Here is a 27,611-nt window from a genome sequence, read left to right as displayed (position 1 = left end):
ACTACTCTGAATTTTAAATATTTAAATAACGTACACTGGGAAACCATCCACAAAATGAAAAGACAATCTACAGAATGGGAGAAAATATTTGCAAATGATGGGACCGACAAGGGCTTAATTTCCAAAATATACAAACAGCTCATACAACTCAACAACAAAAAAACAAAAAATCCAATCCCAAAATGGGCAGAAAACCTAAACAGACATTTCTCCTAAGAAGAAATACGGATGACCAATAAGCACATGAAAGGATGCTCAGCATCACTAATTATTAGAGAAATGCAAATCCAAACTACAATGAGGTACCACTTCATACCAGTCAGAATCACCATCACCAAAAAGTCTACAAACTATAAATGCTGGAGAGGGTGTGAAGAAAAGGGAACCCTCCTACACTGTTGGTGGGAACGTAAGTTGGTGCAGCCACTGTGGAAAACAAGAGGTTCCTCAGAAAACTAAAATAGAATTACCATATGATCCAGCAATCCCAATCCTGGGTATATATCCAGACAAAACCATAATTCAAAAAGATACTTGCACCCCTATGTTCATAGCAGCACTATTCACAGTAGCCAAGACATGGAAACAACCTAAATATCCTTCAATAGATGAATGGATAAAGAAGATGTGGTACATATATACAATGGAATACTACTCAGCCATAAAAAAAGAACAAAATAATGCCATTTGCAGCAACATGGATGCAACTAGAGATTATTATACTAAGTGAAGTATGTCAGAAAGAGAAAGACAAATACCATATGATATCACTTATATGTGGAGTCTAAAATATGACACAAATGAACCTATCTATGAAACAGAAACAGAATCACAAACAGAGAGAACAGACTGGTGGTTGCCAAGGAGGAGAGGTTTGGGGGAGGGATGGAGTGGGAGGCTGGGGTTAGCAGATGTAAGCTTTTACTTATAGAATGGATGAAAAACAAGGTCCTACTGTATAGCACAGAGAACTATACTCAATATCCTGTGATAAACCATAATGGAAAGCAGTATCAAAAAAGAATGTATATATATGTATAACTGAATCCCTTTGCTGTACAGCAGTAATTACCACAACACGGTAAATCAACTCTACTTCAATAAAAATAAATAAATAAATAATGTACGCTGGATGCTACAAAAAGTAGATAATCCACACAAAGATATATACAATTTAATTGTTGTTTCTCTTTAATCCTTTTACATTTGGGATTTACCTTGAAAGCGGATGGGGAAGTAATGAAATATCATGAGACAACAACTGTTTCCTCATGGTTACTGAAGAAAAGAGTGGATACTTGGCAATTTCACGTTCAATTATAAACAAATGTTTTGGCAGTGTCATCTAAAAAGTCAATAAAGTGATTTAGAACAACTCATTGTGAGTAAAAATTTGTTTAAAAATAATACCTAGCAATTTACAAATAACAACATTTCTTTTGATCTCACAAGAATTCTGTGAAGAAATTGAAGGTACTTGATGTTTTGTTTTTACAGTATCTATTTTAAGGACATGGAAAATGAAGTTCAGAGAAGTTAAATCACTAAAATGTGGCTATCCATTCACCCATGACACTAATCTTGCCTTAATGAACATATACTTTCAATATCCAGGATAATTTGGCCACTGGAAGGCCCCGTCCTGACCTCATTTTTAGGTAACTCTCCTACACCATCACACACCTATTTTATTTTTAGTGGCAATTCCTCTTGGGATTGAAAGTTTATGATCCATCCCTAACTGTGATCCTTTTATGTGGAGAATTTCCTAGGCGATCTCTTAAATGCTTTAACCCACAAACATAGGCGTTGGTAATGTATTCCCCAGTGCCCTGGCTCACTCTAGCTTTCCACTTGAGACCAGCTAGTCCCAGAATTAGAGTGACACCTAGCTGTGATTTTAGGTAGCACATGCTGGGAAAGCTGGGCAATGGATGCTGCCCTGCCAGGAGACAGTCAGGTGTGTCTCAGGAGGGAGGTCACCACCTCCCAGAGGTGGAAGTCTCCGAGGTTTTCTATACTTCTGCAATCTCCTGGGAACTAGGACATTTATAGTTCACATTCCCTGAGGAGGGAACACATATGGTGGTGAGAATTTATCTTTACTACAATTATCCTAAAAAGTTCATTTTTGCCACCCTTGAAATTACATACATATCCTATAAGTGCGTAAACCGATATTTACCTCAACCTAAAAACATCAGTACTGAGCCTACTTCACTCTCTATGATTCACCATGTTTACTCAGGATTGCAAATATTTCACTCATCAGTTCTTAGATTCATCAGGCTTCTTTCTGGACTAGCATCATTAGCGTCAGTTGGACATTTGTCAGAATTGAAGTACTGGACTCCACCTGGACTTACTAAATCAGAATCTCTGGAAGCAGAGCCCAGTAATCTGCACTTTAACAAACTCTCCAAATGAGATTTACATACGCTCAAGTTGGAGAATCACTAATGGAGAACAGGAAGTGAGTGACCTCAGCAATCATCTAATTCCTCTAGGTATATATGAGGAAACTAAGCCTAGAAAGGTTAAGTGGCCACCCGAATTTGCCCTGTGAGTTAGTAGCAGGAACTGAACTAGACCTTAGATCTCCCAATGCCCAGTTACAAAAATAACATGGTGCTACAACACTTGTCAAGAAGATGGTTGGGCTCAGTATTAGCAAAGCAGAGACTTAGGCTTTGTATCTATATTCCTCTTGGCTTCTAATTTCAATAGATGAATTATCCATGCATTTAATTTGGGCTCCAGACAGGATAATGCCAGAGTGAATATTGTAAATTCAATTAACATGAGCCAGTAGTCTCCTTATGAAAGCCAACACCCAGGGTCCAGGGCTTCATCAAGCACTTGGGATCCTTAGCACACTTCAGCTGCCAGATCAAGTCAAGATGTGTGACTTACATGTAATATGCAAAGTCGCTGAATTTTTTTTTTTACTCCATAGTATGCATAATATCATATCGAGTTTGAAGATTTTCTTTTAAGATGTTCTAATTACACTTTATAGTGGTTTAATAACATGACATTAAAAAATGCATCAATTTTCCCATTTCTATGAAATTTTGAAGTTTTCTTTTTGCATACATAGATGTGCTTCCATATAAATGCATAAATATGTAAATGTCACATTATATTTATATACTTTTTGTTTGCTTTGTTTTAATAGTCTTCTTTTTTCTTTTCCTTTTTGACATGTCTCCCTTTTCCCCATCTCTTCTTTTCCTTCCAAAGTAACCTAACTTTACAATAAGTACATGTCCCACCAATGTCTCTTCATACGAAAATTCTCTTTATATTAATCACATACACACACATTTGTAACAGATTAAATCAGAAGTTTAAACTGAGGAGAAAAGAAAAAAATAACATTTTCCATAGTGAGATGCACAATTTTAAAGTACTTATCCAAAACCCAGTTACATGATTCCTTTAAACCTCTCACCTACCTTAAGAATGTGAAAGGGTCTCTAGACTCTAGCCTAGCAAGTTAAGATTTGTGAATGGTGTTCCGCTACTTGTGAATTGTGAATCTCACACTCCCTCATCTCAAGCCTATGAAAAGGATCTTTGCCTAGACCGTCAGACAGCTTAAGATGTGACCCCTGGAGTTGGGGAACACAGTGGAATATTGGTTGACTCTCGCCTGAGAAATCTAATGGGATGTGGCTGTCCAGCTGCTCTAATGGTGGCTTACTGTTAATCAAATAAAAAATTTCCTTACTTCATCTCTGCCTCCGTCTTGTAGGAGTCAGGAACTGCATCTAGCAAGGGGTAGATGAGGCATGTGAGAAAGAAGACCCCAACCAACCTGCCTTCAACGGGCTGGGAGATATGGGGCAAAGTCTTAAATTAAATTGAAAACATGCAATATTACATGATACTGGACATATTCATTGCTGAATTGAGACTCTGATTGCAACTTAAAGACCAAAAGTTTTCATCCACGTGGGAAAGGAGTAGTCTTTTAAAAGAATAGTTTTAAAAGAGCAATGGGAGAAAAAAAGCAGTTTCTACAGTTATACCCCATGAGTCCTGCTTTATACATATATATGTATATGTAAATACAAATACAGGCATTCCCATGTATTTATGTATGTACATTATGTATATAAATACATTTATATACACAAATAAACATAAATACATGGGAATGATTGTTGTTTTTAAAAAATTTGAATCATATATATACTGTTCTGCATTTTGCTTTACATAGTCAACAGTGCCTCCAGGAAAGCCTTCAAGTCAGCTGGAAGAGCACTAATTTTCTTTTTTAATGGCTACATGACATCGTGTAGATGTCCTGCAACCTATCCAACAATTCCCTTATGGATAGGATTCACTTTGCTTCTTTTTTCTTTTCCCCTCCACTTAAAAAGATGTTGCAATAAACATCCCTGCCCATATATCCTTAAGAACCAGTCTTTCTACTTGTGTGGGATAACTTCCCAGGAGTCAGATGGCTGGGAGAAGGGGCTATGTATTTTAAATTCTAATAGCTGTTGCAAAATTGATTTCCAAAAGTCTGTTGATGATTTAAATTTCCACTAGAAATGTGTAAGAGTCCACTTTTCCCTGCCTCCCTGACAGCAATGACTGTTACTTGGTGTTAACAGTTGTTGCCAAACTGCTAGGGGTAAAATGATATGCTGTTACTTTATTTTACATTTCTATGGTTTCTGATGAGTTTGAATAACTTTTCACATTTGAGGCCCAAGAGGATTTGCACTTCTATGAATTGTCTCTTTATTGTCTTTGTCCATTTTTCTGTTATTTATTGCCAGATTGTCCTTTTTAAGTGTCTTTGTATATTAGAGAAAATAATACTCTGTTCTCTATATTTAAATGTTTTTTCCCTAACAATTTAAAAATTGTTTTAAAACAATTTTATATAGTCAAGTATGTCTATTCTTTATTTGTAGATTCCAGGTTTCCATTCCTTGTTAAGAAGAATTTCCTTATCTATAATCTGCAAATATAAATGTACAGATTTTTTGTTTTTTTGTTTTTTGTTTTTTTTAGCTACGCGGGCCTCTCACTGTTGCGGCCTCTCCCGTTGCGGAGCACAGGCTCCAGACGCGCAGGCTCAGTGGCCATAGCTCACGGGCCCAGCCGCTCCGCGGCATGTGGGATCTTCCCAGACCGGGGCACGAACCCGTGTCCCCTGCATTGGCAGGCGGACTCTCAACCACTGCGCCACCAGGGAAGCCCTCTTCTTTATTTTTATTTTATTTTATTTTTTAACACCTTTATTGGAGTATAATTGCTTTACAATGGTGTGTTAGTTTCTGCTTTATAACAAAGTGAATCAGTTATACATATACGTATGTTCCCATATCTCTTCCCTCTTGCATCTCCCTCCCTCCCACCCTCCCTATCCCACCCCTCTAGGTGGTCACAAAGCACGGAGCTGATCTCCCTGTGCTATGCGGCTGCTTCCCACTAGCTATCTATTTTACGTTTGGTAGTGTATATATTATTTAACTCAATATTCAATTAATATTATTATTTCAAAATGTAGTCAGTATAAAAATTATCAGTGAGATATTTTACTTTTTTTCACATTATGTCTTTGAAATCTAGGGTGTATTTGATACATACAGCCCATCAATTTTGACTAGCTACACTTCAATAGCTACGTGTGGCTCATAGCCATCACATTGGACAGAGCAATGCTCAAGTAAGCCCTATTTGAGGCTGCCTAAGACAGGACAACCTGGATTAATTTTCTTGAGACAAAACACGACAAGTCTACACAGTAAGAATTATTTTCTAGTTTTAAATACTGGACTAATACTTCTGGAGTTCAAAATAGCACAGCTGTATTTGAGTCTCAAAGTAGCTGCATCACATAAAATGAAAACATTTTAATCCAAATAGGAAACAGGGAAATTGATGAAGTGAGAAAATGCACAGCCCACTGTGCATTTTCCTGAATGAATGGCTTCCTTGAGACCTTGGAAGAAATGTCAGTCCTGTAAATACCAGGATGAGTTTCTGTCATCTTCTGGGTGATTAATATTTAATGTATTGTGCTGAGTTCTTCCTTTTCCTAAAGGAACCTCCTATTTTGGACATCTTTCAACCTGAAAAAAAACCCCACACTGTTATAACTGCTTCTGCAAGTCTACAATCTATGGCTTGGTGCTCTCTAGAAAGTGTTAAGCTACTGACCACCGATGAAAAGGGGGAAAGAAATATTGGCTGCATGGTTGAACAAAAAGAAAGACACATTTATTTTTGTTTTAGCTGAATATATCTTTTTTTTTGGAGGACAGAAACTAATATTTGCACTCAGCTTGTGCTGGAAGTTCAGCTATGTGCAAGGAGTTCCACCTTCATCTTGAGTCACTGTCCCTCCTGGGGCCATGAGACTCCTTATCTCCAAGGGTGAGCTGGGATATTCAGCTGCTTCACATTTCACATTTGAGAATAGATACCCTTTCAAGCTCCACACTTTGCTCTAGCAGTTTCTTCCACAAATTTATTAATTCATTAATTTAACAAGCATTTATTGAAAACCTACTGTTTTAGATACGAGAAATATAAGAGTGAAAAGATAGGAAAAAAACCCAGAAAAAATAGAAAAAAAAAGCTCCTCTTTCAGAGGGACAAAGAACTAAGGAACAATAAGGAAATAAAATAAATAGTAGATCAACAGTGATAAGTCACTAGAATGTAAGTCAAGGAAAAAGGATGTAAGTCAAGGAAAAAGGATGGGAAGCACAGTGATTTGGGGCGAACTGTGTTGGGGGGAAGAAGGGTGTGATTTTTGATAGGATAGTTAGGGAAGGTCTGATTGAGGTGACATTTGAGAAAAGACCTGAAGAAGGTGAGGATGGAGAAACAACAAATGCAAATGCCTGGAGGCAGCAGCAAGACTGGTGTGTTCCAGCTAACATCATACTCAGTGGTGAAAAGCTTAAAGCCTTTCCTTTAAAATCAGGAATAAGACTAGGATGCCTACCCTCACCACTTCTATTTAACACAGTATTGGAAGTCCTAGCCACAGCAACCAGACAAGAAAAATAAATAAAAGGCATCCAAATTGGAAGGGAAGAAATAAAACTGTCACTATTTGCAGATGACATGATACTCTATACAGAAAATCCTAAAGTCTCCAAACAGTCTTCATGTATTATTAGAACTAATACATGAATTCAGTAAAGTTGTAGGATACAAGATTAATATACAGAAATCTGTTGCTTTTCCATACACTAATAATGAACTATCAGAAAGAGAAAGCAAGAAAACACTCCTGTTTAAAATCACATCAAAAAGAATAAAATACCTAGGAATAAATTAAACCAAGGAGGTGAAAAACCCATACTCTGAAAACTTTAAAACACTGATGAAGGAATCTGAAAATGACACAAGTAAATGGAAAGATATCTCATGTTCTTAGAGGATTAGAAGAATTAATATTGTTAAAATATCCATACTACTTAAAGCAATCTACAGATGTAATGCAATCCCTATTAAAATACCCATGACATTTTTCACAGAACTAGAACAAATAATCCTAAAGTTTATATGGAACCACAAAGACCCAGAATTGCCAAAGCAATCTTGAGAAAAAAGAGCAAAGCTGGAGGTATCACACTCCAGCTTTCAGACTATACAAAACGACAGTAATCAAAACAGCATGGTACTGGCACAAAAACAGAAACATAGATCAATGGAACAGAATAGAGATTCCAGAAATAAACCCATACACTTATGGTCAATCAATCTATGACAAAGGAGGCAAGAGTATACAGTGGAGAAAAGACAGTCTCTTCAGTAAGTGGTTCTGGGAAAACTGAACAGCTGCATGTAAAGCAATGAGATTAAACATTTCCTCACACCATATACAAAAATAAACTCAAAATGAATTAAAGAACTACATATAAGACTGGAAAGCAGGAAACTTCTAGAAAAGAATATAGGCAGAACACTCTTTGACATAATTCTTAGCAATATTTTTTTGTATCTGTCTTCTAAGGCAAAACAAATAAAAGCAAAAATAAAAAAATGGGACCTAATTAAACTTAAAAGCTTTTGTACAGCAAAGGTAAACATTGACAAAATGAACAGACAACCTACTGAATGGGAGAAAATATTTGCAAATGATATGGCTAATAAGGGGTTAATATCCAAAATGTATAAACAATTCATACAACTGAGCATCTAAAAACAATCAACCAATTAAAAAATGGGCAGAAGACCTGAATAGACATTTTTTCAAAGAAGATGTACAGGTGGCCAATAGGCACATGAAAAAATGCTCAATGTTGCTAATCACCAGAGAAGTGCAAGTCAAAACCACAATAAGATATCACCTCACACCTGTCAAAATGACTATCATCAAAAATTCTACAAATAACAAATGTTGGCAAGGATGTGGTGAAAAGCGAACTCTAGTACACTGCCGGTGGGATTGTAAATTGTTGCAGCCACTATGGAAAACAGTACGGAGGATCCCCCCAAAACTAAAAATAGAACCATCACATGATCCAGCAATCCCACTGCTGGGTACATATCCAAAGAAAATGAAAACGCTAATTCCGAAAGATACATGTACGCCGATGTTCATAGCAGCATTATTTACAATAGCCAAGATATGGAAGCAACCTAAGTGTCCATCAACATACAAATGGATAAAGATGTGGTATATATACACAATGGAATATTGCTTGGCCATAAAAAAAGAATAAAATTCTGCCATTTGCAACAATGTGGATGGACCTAGAGGGTATCATGCTTAGTGAAATGTCAGACAGAGAAAGACAAATACACCATGTTATCACTTATATGTGGACTCTATAAAATAAAACAGATGAACGTATATAAAAAAACAGAAACAGACTCAGATATAGAGAACAAGCTAGTGTTTACCAGTAGGGAGAAAAGGGGGAGGGGCAAGATAGGGGTATGGTATTAAGAGATACAAACTAATATGTATAAAATAAATAAGAAACAAGGATATATTGTACAGCACAGGGAACTATAACTATTATTTTGTAATAACTTTAAATGGAGTATATTAAAATATTGAATCACGATGGTGTACACCTGAAACTAATATTGTAAATTGACTATACTTGAATAATAATAATAAAAAAAAGACTGGTGTGTTTAAGGAATAGCACATGGGTATAGTGGGATTCCCAAGTATCTTTACATACCTTAAGGACCTCTCTATGTCACTCACTCCATATAAAGGGATATTTCAGTCTTAATAATAAAAATCGTTATCTTGGATAATCTAAATATACCAAACTGGACCCAAGTCAGTGATGAAAGAGACAGGAGGATAGTATGAAGTCGGAGAGACTCCTAATGGGCTTTGGCCATTTGTAAAAAGAGGGATATTAACTATAGCATCTATTTCCAGTCGTTGGGTCTCTTACTCTATTACCATTTTGTTGATTGTTTCTCTCCCCTCCCCCATTCTCCTATTTTTCCTTGTCTAAACACACCTGAAGATGTGTGTTTATCGATCAAGCCCTGCAAGTACTTCTCTCTTCCCATACCCTGCAGTTTATCATACATGGTCTCTTTGGGGGCTCTGCCTTTAGTTATCCACTCTTTCTGTTAAGGGATGCTGATGACGTTTACATCAGCAGCAAGATCTTCATCAGTGAGGAAAGGAGGAAACTAAATCAATCAAATAATATCTAAATCACCCTAACTGGAGGTAAACTGAAAACTGGCTGAAGAGAGTCTGAAACGTGCAGGAAGAATTAGATTTAAGTCTAAATATGTAACTGTAAAAGAAAAATATGAATAGTTAATAATACCTCGCTGAGATTTAGCTAAGGCTAAATGGGAGAGAATTAATTTAAAGAAGGCCATGAAAAATCAGAGCACAGGTTCTCTTTCATAAATTAGTGAGTCACAATAACTTAGGCAATAAATGAATAATTGTAGGGTAAGATTAACTAGGTGTTTAAAGGTTGTTGAAGATCTTAAATAGCACCAATTTAGCAGAGAGTAGGTTCAGTGTGTTTTAATATAACAATTAGCTCCCAGAAGAAAAGGGTGCTTAAGTATTCCTGTTCACGTGTGGGTCTCTGCTATGTGAGACCTTCTCTAACATTTGCTGAGTTGGTGTAAGAACCCCCAAATGTCTGGGTGGAGGGCTTTGGGTTCACTTTTAACTACTTTGAAACAAAAACTTGTTTAAAAATAAAATTAAAAACAAAAAAACAAAAAACAGTCTCACAGAAATAAGCACCAAATGTTAGAGCTGGAAAGGCCTCTAGTCGAAACTTTTCATTTTACAGATGAAGAGTCAGTTTCTTCATCTGTAAAATGAAGGGGTTGGAAAAGATGAGATCACATATCTTCCACTTTCAGTAACCCATAAAATCTAGAGAGGCTAAGTGGTGCCCAAAGTTGTACAGCTGGTCTGTGCCAGAGTTGGAAAGTGGACTTGGTTCCCAGGATTCTCGTTATGGCTGTGAGTCAATTCTGCATTCCAAAAAATTCAGTCAGCTCAGTTGTTTGATACAATGTAGATAAATAACCATCTTACTGAGCTAGATTATTTTTTTTCTATTTCAGTCAGTTTTCCTGTGTCATGTAAACATAACCTCAGGAATATCACTAGTCACAGAAGGAGCAAAGCTTGAACACCACACACTTGGAGCTGGCTGAATCACTCCATAAAATGCAACAACTTGGCCATTAGCATGGGGACCAAGAAACAATGGATGCAGTGCTTTTCAAAATGCAGACTTGTGCACAGGTGACCTAAAATGGGACCTGACCATGAAAAGCAAAGTATCCATATATGGCAGAAGAGAACAACCTGAACTAACTAGAAATCACTGATGGATTGAAAATAATTTACCTGAGGCCCCATTTCCGTGGATGCCAAGGGACTTCTGCATTTCCCTGGGTTTGGGGGATGGTAGCATGAAATGTTCCAGCAATGATTTAGCGGCCAGGTCTTCTCTAGGCCTGGAGATGGAACAGTCTCTCCCTGTACACCACTCTGGGTCTCTGATCTTCTAATCGACACCACAGGTTCTAAATCTGAGACATACTTTCATTTCATCCTCTTCCAGAGAGCAGGTCAACATCATACATTAAAAACTGCTTTTTCCTCCCCCATCCCATAAGCAAAATAAGACAGACAAAAATGTGCAAAATATATTTGTAACTTATATTACAGACAAAGGGTTAATATCCCTAGTATATTAAGGACTTCAGAAGCATGAAAAATAAAAGATCAACAACCCTACTGGAAAAGGGCATCTTATAAACATCTGCTTTTCAGAAAAAAAATGCATATGTTCCCTAAACATATATTACTCATATTAAGAGAAATATTAAGTCAAGCCACAGAGAGATACAAATCCTCACTTATTGTATGGGCAAAAACCCAAAACTGTAACAGAATTCTGCATTGGCAAGGCTGTACAGAACAGACACTGTCATACATTGCTGGTGTGAAGGCGAAATGGTACAAACTTTATGGGGAGGAAATTGGCATCTAGGAAATTACAAATACCTTTTAACCCGTTTCTACAAATCTATCCCAAAGAAACAGGAGCAAAATGTGGAAAGCTATTAATTTTAAAGTTATTAACTGTAACATCATTCATAATTGCAAAAGACAAAAAACCCAAATGTCCATTAACAGGCAACTGGTTGAATAAACTATGGAATACTCTGCAGCTATAAAAGAAAATGAGAAAACTCTTAATATGTTGCTATGGATTACTCTTCAAAATACTGTTAATTAAAGAAGAGCAAGGTGATGAACCATGTGTGCTGTAGTATATAGTCGAGCGTGTTCATGTTTGTTTGCTTAGAGTTAAAAATAGAAGCATACCAAATGTAAGGCCAGACACTATCAAACTCTTAGAGGAAAACATAGGCAGAACACTCTACGACATAAATCACAGCAGGATCCTTTTTGACCCACCTCCTAGAGAAATGGAAATAAAAACAAAAATAAACCAATGGGACCTAATGAAACTTCAAAGCTTTTGCACAGCAAAGGAAACCATAAACAAGACAAAAAGACAACCCTCAGAATGGGAGAAAATATTTGCAAACAAAGCAACTGACAAAGGATTAATCTCCAAAATATACAAGCAGCTCATGCAGCTCAATAACAAAAAAACAAACAACCCAATCTAAAATGGGCAGAAGACCTAAATAGATTTTTCTCCAAAGAAGATATACAGGTTTCCAATAAACACATGAAAAGATGCTCAACATCACCAATCATTAGAGAAATGAAAATCAAAACTACAACGAGGTATCACCTCACACCAGTCAGAATGGCCATCATCAAAAAATCTACAAACAATAAATACTGGAGAGGGTGTGGAGAAAAGGGAACCCTGTTGCACTATTGGTGGGAATGTCAATTGATACAGCTACTATGGAGAAGAGTATGGAGGTTCCTTAAAAAATTAAAAATAGGGCTTCCCTGGTGACGCAGTGGTTGAGAGTCCGCCTGCCGATGCAGAGGACACGGGTTCGTGCCCTGGTCTAGGAAGATCCCACATGCCGCGGAGCGGCTGGGCCCGTGAGCCATGGCTGCTGAGCCTGCGCGTCCAGAGCCTGTGCTCCGCAACGGGAGAGGCCACAACAGTGAGAGGCCCGCGAACCCCCGCAAAAAAAAAAAAAAAAATTAAAAATAGAACTACCATATGACCCAGCAATCCCACTGCTAGGCATATACCCTGAGAAAACCATAATTCAAAAAGAGACATGTACCACAATGTTCACGGCAGCACTATTTACAATAGCCAGGATGTTGAAGCAACCTAAGTGTCTATCGACAGGTGAATGGATAAAGAAGATGTGGCACATATATACAATAGAATATTACTCAGCCATACAAAGAAGCGAAATTGAGTTATTTGTAGTGAGGTGGATGGACCTAGAGTCTGTCATACAGAGTGAAGTAAATCAGAAAGAGAAAAACAAATACCGTATGCTAACACATATATATGGAATCTAAAAAAAAAAAATGGTTCTGATGAACCTAGGGGCAGAACAGGAATAAAGATGCAGACGTAGAGAATGGACTTGAGGACATGGGGAGAGGAAGGATAAGCTGGGGTGAGGTGAGAGAGTGGCATGGACATATATACGCTACCAAATGTAAAATAGATAGCTAGTGGGAAGCAGCCGCATAGCACAGGGCGGTCAGCTTGGTGCTTTGTGACCACCTAGAGGGGTGGGATAGGGAGGGTGGGAGTCAGACGCAAGAGGGAAGGGGTATGGGGATATATGTATACGTATAGCTGATTAACTTTGTTATACAGCAGAAACTAACACAACATTGTAAAGCAATTTTATTCTAATAAAGATGTTAAAAAAATAAAAATAGAAGCGTAAACTAAAAACCAACCAAAATGGTTGAAAAATTAGGATAGAGAGGACAGGTCTAGAAGTTAGATTTCTCTTCTTTTGTCCTATGGTTTTCATTTTGGAATTCTGTAGATATTTAATCTAAGTTTAAAACAACAATTAAAAGCAAAATGAAACAAATGAACATTATTGTATAATTGACTTGTGGCTTACCCACACAGAGGATTATTTCAAGAGCTCTTAAAACAGAGTAATTTTTAACTGTTCATCCTAGTGGCATATACACAAAGGTTAAAAAGAACCACAATGTAATCTAAGCAGTTTTCAATAATCATATTTTTAGTAATAATATGTGCACTGTAAATTTGAAAATATACATTTAAAGGAAGTAAGAAATTATATTAATGTAATAGAAAGAAGAAAAGTAGGCAGAAGAAAAATTTAAATGCAAAATAAATTCAAGGCAGTTAAGTAAAATTTCTATAATCCTAAATTGGAAGTAACAAGATTAATATGAATTTGTGATATTATTTCTCCTTCAAAACAAATAAAAATATGTAGAAACAATGACCAATACAATAGTAATGAAAACACCCAGTGTCCACATTTTGTTCTCTAAATAAATTTCCCGCTTAGAAAGAACCAAGTCTTCTTAGAGAAATGTCTGGTTCTAAGTCAGGGTACAGGAAACATACAAAAGAAGGTTGGAACATCTAGTCCTGCTCCAAAACAAGAAATCTACGAGAGACTATTGGGTTTGTGCCAAAAGGATATAGGAGAAACTTGAAGAGGCTCCCAGTTGTCAAAGATGGAATATTTTGTTCAAAAAGTATAATTACAATAGTAGATTGAAACATATCAACTATGTTTAAATCCATGTGTTGATATGATACTTTAAAAAAGCCCCAAACCACCTCCCTGATCATATGTGGGAGATGATAAACAACTCATTATTTTGAAAATTAGAACATTAGTAAGTAAACAAAAAGAATAAATAATTTATCCTGATTTTTTGTTCAAATAATTATCACAGGGCACTCAAAAAGTTGATCTGGAAAACTGCTTCTTTCAGGAGAGTACCAGCTAATACATGCAAAATGCAGGACAGAATTAGCATACCACTAGTTTGTAAGCCCTAACAAATTCTAGACTAAGCATAACCATCAACAGGTACTAAAGCCATTAGCTAAAATGGGGAAGTCTAACATTAAGAGCTTCTCAAACTTTACTGTGCATATAAACCACTTGAGGATATTCAATTCTAGAACCTGATTCAGTAGTTCTGGAGTTGAGCCTGAGATTCTGCATTTAAAACAAGCTACCACATGGTGCCAATACTGCTGGTCAGAGGGCCATTCTAAGAAAGAGAAGAGCAGCCCCTAGTATCCGGGAGCTGGCCTGGTACTATCAGCTGGGCTTTGTTGTTCTCTTGTTGAATGTAAACAATTTCACAGAAAACATCAGACAGGTTTACTCTGTGACCATGATGGATCAAGACAAAAACAAGCCTACTGTGTAATCACATCTAAACACAAAAAATGAACACTGTCCAAACCACAACATCCCTATCTTGGCTATTATAAGTGGCCCGGCTTCTTTACAAATTGTAGCCTTAGTCTCTATTCAGTCTTTCCTCCTGCCGGATAAGACTTACTAAAATGCTCAATCACTCATGCTTTCTGACAGCATCTAATCCAGAGCAAAGACCCAATTCCTTAAGCCTTCCCTAAAATCACCAAGCATAAGCCCAAGTCCTATAACAAGTCCTTTCTAACACTCTCTGAGATGTCCCATGGTTCCTCTGGTGAGCATTCTCTTCATTACAACATGTAATAAACACATCTTGTTCAACTACAGGTGTGTTCTGGTGGTCTTTGCCGGAGTAGCAATTCAGTAGTGTGATGGATCAGGCTGACAGGTGAGTCACTAAACAGTATGTGCTTCCTGATGTGATGCTATAGAGATTCATAGCAAGCAAGTAATCTCTTTTTTTTTTTTTTTTTTTTTTTTTTTGCGGTACACGGGCCTCTCACTGTGTGGCCTCTCCCGTTGCGGAGCACAGGCTCCGGACGCGCAGGCTCAGCGGCCATGGCTCACGGGCCCAGCCGCTCCGCGGCATGTGGGATCTTCCCGGACCGGGGCACGAACCCGCGTCCCCTGCATCGGCAGGCGGACTGTCAACCACTGCGCCACCAGGGAAGCCCCAAGCAAGTAATCTTGCCAAAAAAGATGAACGCTGATCTGATTAAACCTCTAGATTTAACCATCAGTTTACAAGAAATACAGAAGCTAGAGGAACATTTTAAGCAACCATATTTAATTCAACCATGAGACAATTTGCCTTTTTTTCCAACAAATAAGTGACAAGAAAAATAGAAGATGGAAGGGGAACATATAGATGAAAAGAAACTCAATAGTCATATCCACCAATTGTAATGTGTAGCCCTTATTTGGGTCCTAATTTGTACAAACTACTACACAAACTAATAATGACAATGACAAAAAGACAATTGGGGCTATTTGAACAGAGCCTAGCTCTCTGATAATATTAAAAAAGATTATTAATATTTTTAGGTTTCATTATGACAATGGTCATTTTTCAAAACATTTACAAATAAAATGATATGCTGTCTAGGATTTGCTTTAACATAATTCAGTCATAGTGAGAAGGAGTGTAGAAGGGTATACATAAAAACATTGGCCATATTTGATAATCATCATAATTTGCTAATTTTAAGGGTATATGACAATTCTTTTTATTATTCTCCCTATGTTTAATATGTTTAAAACGTTACATAGTAAACAATTTTAAAAATTATTTTTTACCATTTAATTCAATAGAGCTTTTTTTTTTTTTTTTTTTTTGCGGTACGCAGGCCTCTCACTGTTGTGGCCTCTCCCGCTGCGGAGCACCAGGCTCCGGACGCGCAGGCTCAGCAGCCATGGCTCACGGACCCAGCCGCTCTGTGGCATGTGGGATCTTCCCGGACCTGAGCACGAACCCGTGTCTCCTGCATTGGCAGGCGGACTCTCAACCACTGCACCACCAGGGAAGCCCCAATAGAGCATTTTTGAAAGAAGAAAGTTAAATAGAGAGAAATTAAGGACCACAGCTCAAAATGGCTACATATTCTACAGAAATAAACAGTAATGAATTTTAAAGAGTCTTTCCCATTACTGAAATTGATTTCAGAACTATTTTTTGAGAGGTGTTAGAATATTCACCTGTTTCTTTTCTTTTTTTTTGTAATCACTAACAGATATGTCAACTGCAAGTGAAAAGGAATAAGGAATATTATGTAGACTCGGGTGATGGTCATCAGAGAAAAATTCAATTTAAATGTTTGAGTCTTAGAAAGAAGGCAACATATCATTTGGGCAATTACCTGGATCTGTAGCAGACATCAGTGAACCAAAAAACAAACAGTCAGTGAAATGAAAGTCTCCATTTTTCAGCTGGTCAGCATATACCATGGCCTTCACAAAGCCATACATAATTAACCTGTTGAAGAGAAAAATATGATCTTCAAACATCAACATAGCTGACATTCTAATGGGCTTCCTGAATAAGCATGAGGCACAAATTACCACTATTCTGCCTATTTGTAGCCATGCTAGTCCTCACTACACTGTACCAAATATCACAGTTTATTCACCTGGCAAAAGGTAAAAGAACATTTTATAGTGTACTTCAGTGAAAACAAATCTCAAGGATATAAAAAATTATCTGTGAAATATGGCATAGCAAATCATACCCACAAATATAGTGGCTGGGTTGACATCTGTAAATGGATTGCTTTTCAGTTTTACTGTTTTGTCTGCTAGGGTGTCTGCAAAGGGTTCAAGTTTCAAGTCTGTCACTGTGATGAGAAGGATACTGGCCACTCACAGGGCACTCAGTCAACCAGTTACTTTACAATAGATGAGTCTCTACTACTGGTGGTGTCAGGACACTTCCACACCAGGTAGAGAAAACAGTTAGGTTTAGAGCGCCTGTAACTTCAACACATAGTTGAAAATGAATCTTGAAATGGTTACATTTTGATCTTGCAAAGAAAGCCATTCTTTTCATGAGATTATGTTTACCAAACCCATGGAATGCAAATTATTTGTTTTGGTCATCATTTGCCACCCTATAGCTTTTAAATTGTATTTAATTAACTGATTTTTCTAAATCCTAGTGGAGGAAACACAAAAATTGGTGAACTGGACCACGGTAGAATCACTGAAAGTGACTGTAAGAGTCCTTAGAAACCACTGACTCTCAGACCGATAGACTGTTGCTTAGATATTCACACGTATTTAAATTAGTTTCTTGAAAAATGTTCTAGGGTTGTGAGCATGACTAAAAAGACTAGAAATCAGATATTTGAAATTTTAATGACAATGAGAATGTGGATATTTCAAATTCTCTTATGAAAAATTTCTCTATGAGAGAATATTTCAGACACACTTGCATTTAAATCCAGTTTCTACCACTTACTAGTTATGTGATTTTAGGGCATTACTAAAACCTTCTGGGGTAGGGAAAAGAATTATGGTTAGTCTACAGAGCTGTTTTAAGGATTATCTGAGGTAATATAAATTTGGGTTTTGACACATAGTAAAGTCTCAATGAGATTATGACTGCTAATAGTAATTATCAAAATAGGTAATATTCACTTTCTATATCTATTTCTTCACATGTTTTAACTCATTTCATCCACATATTGATCCTACAAGGTAGGTACTATTTGCATTTTACAGATGAGAAAACTGAACACTGTGTGATCAAGTAACTTGCTCAAGGTGACACAGCTATTAAATTGTGGAACCCAGACTTGAACTGAGAAATTTGACTCCAGATCCCAGGTTTTTAATTCCTACATCATATTGCCTACATGAACAGTTCCATATTGTACATTATATGTTATCTCATACAGTATACTCTTAACTAGTCCATAAGGTGGTTGTTCTATATAGGACAAAGGTGCAGCAACGGAGTATCCCCAAGAACTTGGAGATAATACTACCCATGAGCTGAACTATTAAGACAACCACATGGGTTCGAGCAGGGACCCAATATTGCTGTGAAGTGTGTGGATTCTAGCAGGGGAGGCTGAAGCTTAACTAGGCTGCAAGTGTTAACATATCTGAGAAAGCCTGTGTCATGCGACACAGCAATTGTTTCTGGGAAGAGGCCTCAATCATGGCAGCTCACCTACACTTATCTTGGGGAGGGCATTCTGCTGGTTACCAGGGTATGCAGCCTCTGGACAGGTTAAGAGTAGAGTCATTCAGCTTGTTTATTCAATAGATATTTATTACTGAACCCCTACTATTGTCAGGCTCTGTGCTAGGTGTTTAGAATACATCAGTGAACAAGACAAAGATCCCTGTCCTTATGGAGCATGTCGTTTACAGCAAGGCAGATGGCAAGAAATATAATCATAGATTTTAATTATATATGTTATCCGCATCACCCTCTGTCTGATGAACACTGAGACTTTCTGGACAGTCACAACATTACCAGGGAAATGCTCTCCGAGAGTCATCCTTTCAGCCTCACTTGGTGTTAACCTGACTTCACCACAGTTCTTCCTCATTTGAGCTACACTTCCAATATGGGACATGGATAGGCTCTGGAATCAGTATCAACTTTATGACCTATGACTATATTTCTGAATTCTATACCCATTAGTTAATTTTACAAGTTAGGAATCTGAGCCTCAGAATTAAAATGACTTGCCCCATATTGCCCTACAGAAGCCAGGGTAAGATTGGGTAAGATAAAAAAAATATATGCATGCATATATATTACCCAGGCTTGGGAAGATTACTTGGAAACTAGAAGCCTCATATACTATTGATGAAAATAAAATTAAAGTCTTTATAAAAGCCAATTTGACAATTTATTTTTAAAGTATTAAATTTTTTATATTCTGTAGCTTATTAAATGATTTTCTATGAATTTTTGCCAAGAAATTAATCTGAATACACACCAGAAGTTATTTAGTTTATTTCAGATTATTACTATTCATGAGTGAAAAATTCAAAGCAATCTAAATGTCCAGTGAATAAATTACAGAACACACATATAACGAACTAATATGCAACTATTAATACTATATACAAGAGTGTATATTAGGCATAGAAAAGTAAATTGATAAAGCAAATTATAAAGTGGTAATATATAATAATTTCTAATTTTATAAAAATTGAATATATTTAAGCACACATATAAACAGAAAAAGGTCAGAAGCATATAGTCTGGGATGTTAATAGTGGTTATAAAGTGACATGTGACTATTTTCTTTTTTCCTATTCTGCATTTTCAGTTCTTTCTAAATAACAGTCATAATAAAAAAATAACAATGTACATTAGTGAGTGCTATTATGTGACATGACATTCATTATGTCATTTAATCTTCATAATACTTGAGTTAGGTACTATAATTATTCCTTTTTACAAAGGTGAAAATCAGGATTCAGAGAGGGTAAATAAGTTGCCTAAGGTCACAGAAGTTAGCTTATGACAGAGCTGGATTTGAACCCAGGCAGTTGGATGTCAAAACCTGCATACACAACCACCATTCTATAGAGATTCGGAATTGTTTTGAAATCAAGAGAAACACATGTGCATGTACACACACACACACACATGCACACACATATACACATACCCCTATACACACAGTTTGTTTTTTTAAAAAAAGAAAGTAAATGATTTGTTTACTCCAAGTCAACCCCTGGACACAAAATAACTATAATTCCAATATCTTCCTTGAGATAATACCTTAAAAAAGCAAGAAAAACAGAAAAAGCCCAGTGTAGTATGAGCTCAGTATGATCATTTTGTTATTATTACCAATAACAATGGTCATTGTCACTGATAATTATAATGTCAATAATTAGTGTGTATCTATTATGTGACAGGCACTTTTTTAAAATAACTAGCTATTGTTATTGTTGCTACATTATTGTAACTAACTAATTATAACTGTATTAACTGGGAGGATAAATAAATGAACCCATTAGCAACCACCACATTCTCACAGGGTGGTATGTTCTATCAGCACTTCACAGAAACTATTTCAGATGGCTCAGGATACAGGAAAGATGTGGTCTGATGGGGAGAGGGAAGCCAGTGAATTCCAGTGCACGCAATGCTGTGAAGATGGTGGACCCAAGTGAGATGTCCTTCTGGGGTCAGCCTGTGCTTAGGGACAGCCCAGGTCACAGGGATGGGCAGAAGCAGAACTGCCATATAAAAAGCAAAATTGCTGATAACATTGATTTCAACAAATATCCACTTAGTGCTATTCTTTAAAAAGCAGAGTGCTTATGCTACAGAGGATACAAAGGTGCAAATCCATGACCCGCCTTCAAAGAGTAGAGTTTCACAGGATGGCAGTCATGTCACTTATAGAAGGCATTGGGTAAAAGAGAATTTGAAGAAATGTCCTACACAATGCTCCACATACTCACTTTATTGAGTGTTTGTGACACACGTACTGATTTTAAATTTCATGAGCTTGTTTCACACTATTAAAGTTCCACACCTAAAGGCATGTTGCAAAAATGTTTCAAAACAAAAAGTTCCAGAAGGCTCAATTGCTTGGATGATTTTTAAGTATGCCATCTTAGTCTCTCTCAGTATTTTTTAAAAAGAATACATCTTCTTTTTTAAAAATAGTCTTGATCAAGCTATGAATAGATCTACTGGAAAAAGCAGTTTTTTTGAATTGCTAGAGATACGCAAGGGGAATTGCTGTCAGTTTGGAAACAGCTGTGTGGACCAGGCCTCTTAACTGTCAGAAGAGCCACATTCCTGCCTGTGAAAGCTTGTGAAACAGACCATTACATGGACCTCACTCTGCAGTGGGAAAGCCCAGCACCAACAGGCTCTGATAGCAAAACAAAGATTATAATCTGCACCTAAATTTCTGATTTCTATACTCAAACATTTCCTCTGGATAAGCATCTTTATTTATTTGTTCACATTTTACGGATAGTTTCAATCTCACAGTTTCTTTTTTTTTCTGGGGCATGCATTCAAGAGCAATACCCCACTAGAGAAGTCATAAATTCTTTTATTTTTGGCGGTACGCGGGCCTCTCACTGCTGCGGCCCCTCCCGTCGCAGAGCACAGGCTCTGGACGCGCAGGCCCAGTGGCCATGGCTCATGTGCCCAGCCGCTCCCCGGCATGCGGGATCCTCCCGGACTGGGGCACGAACCCGCGTCCCCTGCATCGGCAGGTGGACTCCCAACCACTGCACCACCAGGGAAGCCCCATAAATTCTTTTTCTTTACAGCTTTACTGAGATACAATTCACATATAACATTGTGTCAGTTTAAGTTATACAATATGATGATTTGATATATGTATGTATTGCAAAATAATTACCACAATAAGGTTAGTTAGCATATCCATCACCCCACAGTTATCATACTTTTGTATGTGGCGAGAACTTTTAAGACCTACTCTCTTAGCAACTTTCAAATATACAAGATAGCATTATTAACGATAGTCACCATGATATACATGACATCCCCAGTCATCTTATAACTGGAAGTTTGCACCCTTTGACCATCTTCACTCACTTCTCCCACCTCCCCCTTGCCCCCTGCCCCTGGCAGCCACCTATCTGCTCTCTGTTTCCATGAGAGAACTCATAATTTATTAATGTTGGGGTGGATGGAATTGGGAAGGTCTCCTAGCCAAATTCATTCACTCATGCATTCATTAATTTGCTCATTAACTCATTCATTCAACAAATAAGTATCAACAGACATAATTCCTCCGCTCAGGGAGCTTATATTTTATTGGGGGAGCCAGATGTTTACTAGCTAATTTATAATTTATTATTTTAACAGTATTGTGGTTAAGTCCTATGGAGAGAAGTACAGATTGCACATGTCCACACTTCTATTAGCTGGGAACAATAAAGGGGGACTTTATTTTATAGGAAAGATTACACGTTCAACTTGAGAAATGTTGAGATTGAGAAGCTGGTGAGCCTGTTGGGTATTCAGAGTTGGGTGTGAACGAAAATGTGAAGAGAACATAAAGTGGACGAGGGCCCACGATTGATGCCTGGGAACTCCAGCATTTGAAGATGAGGTAGAGATGATGAGGAAAAGAGGATACAAAGAATCGGTCAACAGAGACATGAGTGGAAATCTGGTAGAGTGTCACAAGAGTCAAGAGAAGAGTGTTTCCAGAAGGAGGGTATGATACGTAGGATTGAATGTTGCCAAACGAGCCCATTCATTTAATGTCATTAGGAATGTGGGAGCTAAAGCGAGATTAGAATGGGTTGAAGAGCCCATGGAAAAAATGAGGAAATTGAGACAGGCAACATACCCATCCTTTTGGGAGGTCTGGCTATGAGGGAAATCAGGTCTGTCTCCAGAAGGGGGTTTAGGGTGAGACTTGAGTTGATCTTAAATATGTGGGGAAGAAGCTGTGAAGAAGCTCACATCTCATGGGTGCTCACAAACAGGAGATACAAAATAAGAATTCTGCTTTGTCAAGAGTAGTGGCATGAGATGGTGAGTCTGATTTTAGGGGAAACGATATGGGCCTTAAAGGGTCTGTAGGATCATTTGCTCCTAGGTATCAAAGAAATGATTCTCCTCTTTTGTCACTGTTTTTCAGTTTGTGTGTGTGTGTGTGTGTATACACACACACACATATGTTAATATATATATAAACTCATACATATATATGATAGTAAATTCTCTCTCTCTATATATATTTATATATATAGTATTTAATATCATAAAAGCCTTTACTAAGGCTTATGAGAAATGCAAAGATAAGTCAGGCATGATTTCCATCCTCAGGAGGGAGAGACAAGTCACCTACAAAAGCAGAATACGTGATAGAAAGTGTTACGTGTCCTAGGTGAGTTGCAGATCAAATGCACTGAGTTCGCAGAGGAGAAGCAGCTCTCTTGGGGACTCAGGAAAGGCTTTGAGAGGAAGGTGGCATATTTGATGAATCTGAAATATACACTCAAGTAAGGAGACTGCCAGCAATATCCTATCTATATGTGAGATGCCCAAACTACTGATTTTCTTCCCCTAGAATGCAAAACTGTTCCTACTGAAGGTGGTTTCTTCTTGGATCAATAAAAATACAATGGCCAAAAAATGAAATCTCTCCTTTAGCAATCCAGGAAACCACATGCCATCTGCCACCCACTACAGAGATGGCGAGGAAAGCCTTGTCCTGACTGAACTGTGACTCTATTTATGGCCTTTATCTCAGCACCCAGAGTGGGCTGCTCGGCCCAAGAAGCCCACGAAGCCTGTGGGTCCTGCTGTAGCTGAGTCAGGTGCTAAGATTTCATACACTAGATGACCCCTTGGCCCATTCTAGTTTTCCCACCAGTCCCAAGACTTTGTTCCTTCTGTTTTAGTGAAAGCTGAGGAGAGGAGGGTGAAGGAATCAACTGGGTGGCTTGTGGGCATGTTAAAAGAAAATAGGGGATCGGGTGAAGCCCCACTCAGCTTTGTTATGGTGACAAGTGAGCTCCTGTCCAGTTCCTCTATCAGATTATCTTGTACCAGCAACCAGGAAGAGTGCAGACTGCCTGCCCTTAATCCTCTTTCCTCTGAAAGGGGTAGAGGGAGAGAGGATTAGAGGAAGGGAAAGGTTGTATCCAACTTTTCTGTCCCTAAGTGGAAAGAGGAGGCTGGTTAGGGAAGGGGGTGGGGGTAGGAGGAAGAGGAGAGATGAGGGGAGGGTTCACTGTCAGGGGCATAAATGCATGTGTCAGGGCTGGGAAATTCTATGCCGGAACATTTGACCGCTCAAAAACTTTGTTTGCGACAGCCATCAGCAAGACAACTGTACCCCCATGGCTTCTACTCTCCTACTTTCTTCTTGGCTGCCAACCCCATGGAACTTTAATTCTTTTCAAGGTGCTGAACTGTCATTGGGTAGGTGGCTCTCTGGCCCTGAAATTTTAAGGAATAAAAGTATTAGGAATAAAAATGGGGGAAGGAGGAAGGCAATGAACATATGAACATTTGAGTTCCTACTCTGTAGAGCTCCCATGTGAGTGCATTTTCTATATTTTTTAAATCTTCACACACACACACACACACACACACACACACACACACACACACACACACACACACACACCACACACACACCAGTTGGGCAGCCATCAGGAATCTTATATTACAGACAAGGAAATCCAGCTAAGGATAGAAATGAGATTTAAATGTATGTTCCTTTCTACTTTTTAGTATAGGACACTGTGTAGAAAATTTAAGATATCTTTGCCTTGGCTTCCCAAATTTTAAAAGTCAATTACTATATTCTTTGTTTCTGAAAGAATGTTTTTAGCATGATACATAATGGGACCAGCTTTTTAAGTGTTAGGAATGCCTTGAAGACCTTGCTTTTCGGCATCAAATTTGGCTGTAAGAGGGTTTGGAAAGCACCATGCCTTCCATGATTTTCCCTTTAAGTCAGTTCTATATCAGGCTTCCTATGGGCCTAGAAGAAAACATGGTCACCATGTCTTTTCAAGAATGGAAAGGGTGCAGAGAGGAGGTTGTGATGAAATACACTGTTTTTTAACCATGGCTGGGGTCTGAGGCTTTGCGACCTTGGGATCCTTGGAACAAAGTTAAGCGAGTCCATTTTTCCACATACTCTACTGCTCACTTGCCTGTCAACTTGTCACTTTCTTGGACCTCCCCAGAGGCCCTATAGCAACCTACATAGTTGCCTGCAGGGAAACAAGCTTCCCTCCTGTTAAGTGCTTCATAGTTCTTGGAGGAAATGTGGTATAAATCCCAAGCATGAATTTGGAATGAGCAGAAGTCACAATGCTGAAATGCAGTAAGATGTTGAGATCTACTGAAAGGTGAACTAGACACAGGTGAGAACTTGACCAGGCATCCTAATTGTGTGTCTACTCAGATCCACTTTCTGGGAGTATGCTGGCTCATCCACGGGTGAAATAGGATTGCTTTTGAGAAGACTGAGAGGAACAATGAAGGCAGTGTGGGAGTCAGTCACACTCACTAAAAGCATCAGGTACCCTAAATGACAACCTCCCTTGCAGTTTGTCAGCCTACGCCAGCAGCCAGGGATGCGTGGCCCTTACAGTGCTCTGAGTCATCTCAGCTCTCTCTACAACCTGGGCACTCTGCCTTCTCCTTTCAGAAAACCATGCCTAATACTTACTGGATATAATCACTGCTCTCTTGCTGCCATTCTTCTTTCAACTTGTATCCCCACTGTCTACCCTTTGATGTGGTTAACAAACCTCTCTTCTTTATTTCATCCAGATCCTACATTCCACTCATGCATTCTTTGTGTGCCTATCTTACCTGACTAATTTGAAGAAAGACAGCACATCTGGACTGTTCTGCCTTCTTCCCTCTCTGTTCCCATCTCCATTATGCACACATTACCCAACCTTGCTAGATACTAAAGGTTACAAAGATGAATCTGATACGGCTTCTGCCCTCTAGGAGCTAATAGCTCCTAGAGAAGGGACAAGCTAAGTGTGTAAATAACTGGACTACTAAGTAAAAAATAACAAGTTTGGTAAGACAGCTAAAGGGATAGCTCAGGGGAGGAAAGGAGAACTATGGTCTGGGGGAAGAAAGCACTGGAGGTGCATATTTCTTGAAGGACCAATGGGGTCAGACGCGAGTTGTAGTCATGTAAAGGGGTGGTCACTAAGGAAAAGTTAACATGGGCCACCAAAGCAAGTGGGTGGCAACACATGAGGTGTGGACAATGAAAGTTGGGTAATTTAGTGAGATGGATCCTTCCACTATGAATTACTACATAGTCTAATTCAACGGTTCTCCAATTTTGGTGCATATTAGAATCACATAGGGAGCTTTGAAAATCATGATGCCCAGGCTACATCCCAGACCAAGTATCTCAGAATCTCTGTAGGTGGGACACAGGCATTAGTATTTTTTTAAGTTCTTCCACTGTTCCACTATGCAGCCAGATCTAGAACAAGTGTTCTAAATCACATCATGTCTCTAGTGCCCAGACCAGTCACCTAAGGATCAGCCAGTAGAGTGTGGCCTGCCTTCTGCCTTTCTGATGAGCTCCCAGGTGCTGATACTGCGGGTCCCATGTCACACTTTGAGCAGGAGACCCTAAAGGAGGATGCTGCTAACTCAGCAAAATCACTGAGACTCTTGTATATATTCTGGCTCTAATGGTAAACTCTAGGCAGCACTCTGAATTCACACATGGAGCCTGTCTGAGATGCAATTAATACAGGTTCACATACAGATAAGCACCTAATACTTACTACCCACTGCCTGGTGACTTGGTCTCCCTGCTGATTTGTGGAAGAGGCTTATTGAATAACATATGAAGGTTCAAGGTACTGTTACCTCTCAGTTCCAATCTGGAGCTCTTTGTAGAATAAAATTTAAAAAGAGGTGGGGAAGAGGGAGTGAAAGAATGTCTCTCCCAGTAAAATGTAAAATTGAACAGACTTCCATTATGCCTTTGATTTACAACTCCGGAGACTTCTGTCCTAGGTACAGAGACCCACCCTTCACTGACACAGGGAAAGAGCTGGGTGACTGCTTTGGTCTCATCACATCTGAGGCTGGTCACTGCAAAGTTTTACTGAGTCTTCAAAAGTGATAAAGCGTATCTTCAAGCTTTTCTTTTAAATTTTTTTTTTTACTCTTAGCAGAAATTTGCATGTCTGTTAAAGGAATACTATGCCTGTTAAATAAAAAAACCCATTTCTTTGCTTTGGGCTGAACTATATCAACTCAGAAGCTCTGATTGGCAGTACAAATACGTGTATGTACGTGTGTGTGCATCTGTAATGCACACATGCACACACACATGTATGTATACACATATATACATATAATCTTTGATTAATAACAAATGAGCCTGTACAAAATATCTCTAACTATGAAATTCATCCCGGCTAAAGCAGCAAGAGAAGAGCCTGCTGCCCTGTATAGTTAGGCCCTTAGCCACTACTTTTCATCTTTAAAAACACATGCATGACTGTTGCCTCACTTGCTCTCACCCCTCCTGGGAGGTGGATAAAGTCAAGCTCCATTATCCTACTTTCACAGATAAGGTAACCGTCCCAAGGAGCTTAGCAGCCTATTACCACCTCACAGCATTTGCTCCACCATTTTTCCTCAGATGTGAAACTGAAACACTTTGGAACCAGTTGTTTAGATCTGGGGAAAAAAAAAAAAAAAACTTAAAAAATTATTCAACTCAGACTCCCTATTTAAAAATATAAAAACCACGACTCACCTAGGT

At 38.3% G+C, this 27,611-nt stretch overlaps 1 protein-coding gene across 1 annotated transcript in view; it reads right to left on the bottom strand.

Moving 5' to 3' along the window:
• The window catches only part of SLC9A9 (solute carrier family 9 member A9), a 540,289-nt gene that overhangs the window by 368,597 nt on the left and 144,081 nt on the right, over window positions 1-27,611 (bottom strand). Inside the window, exon 5 of the mRNA XM_082654190.1 lies at window positions 16,716-16,831. Coding sequence (XP_082510316.1) covers window positions 16,716-16,831 — 116 coding nt within the window. The remainder of the gene's footprint in view (window positions 1-16,715; window positions 16,832-27,611) is intronic.

This window comes from Grampus griseus (genome assembly GCF_964374135.1).
Source record: "Grampus griseus genome assembly, chromosome: 5".
NCBI classification, from domain to species: domain Eukaryota; kingdom Metazoa; phylum Chordata; class Mammalia; order Artiodactyla; family Delphinidae; genus Grampus; species Grampus griseus.
This window is presented reverse-complemented; position numbering and strand designations above follow the sequence as displayed.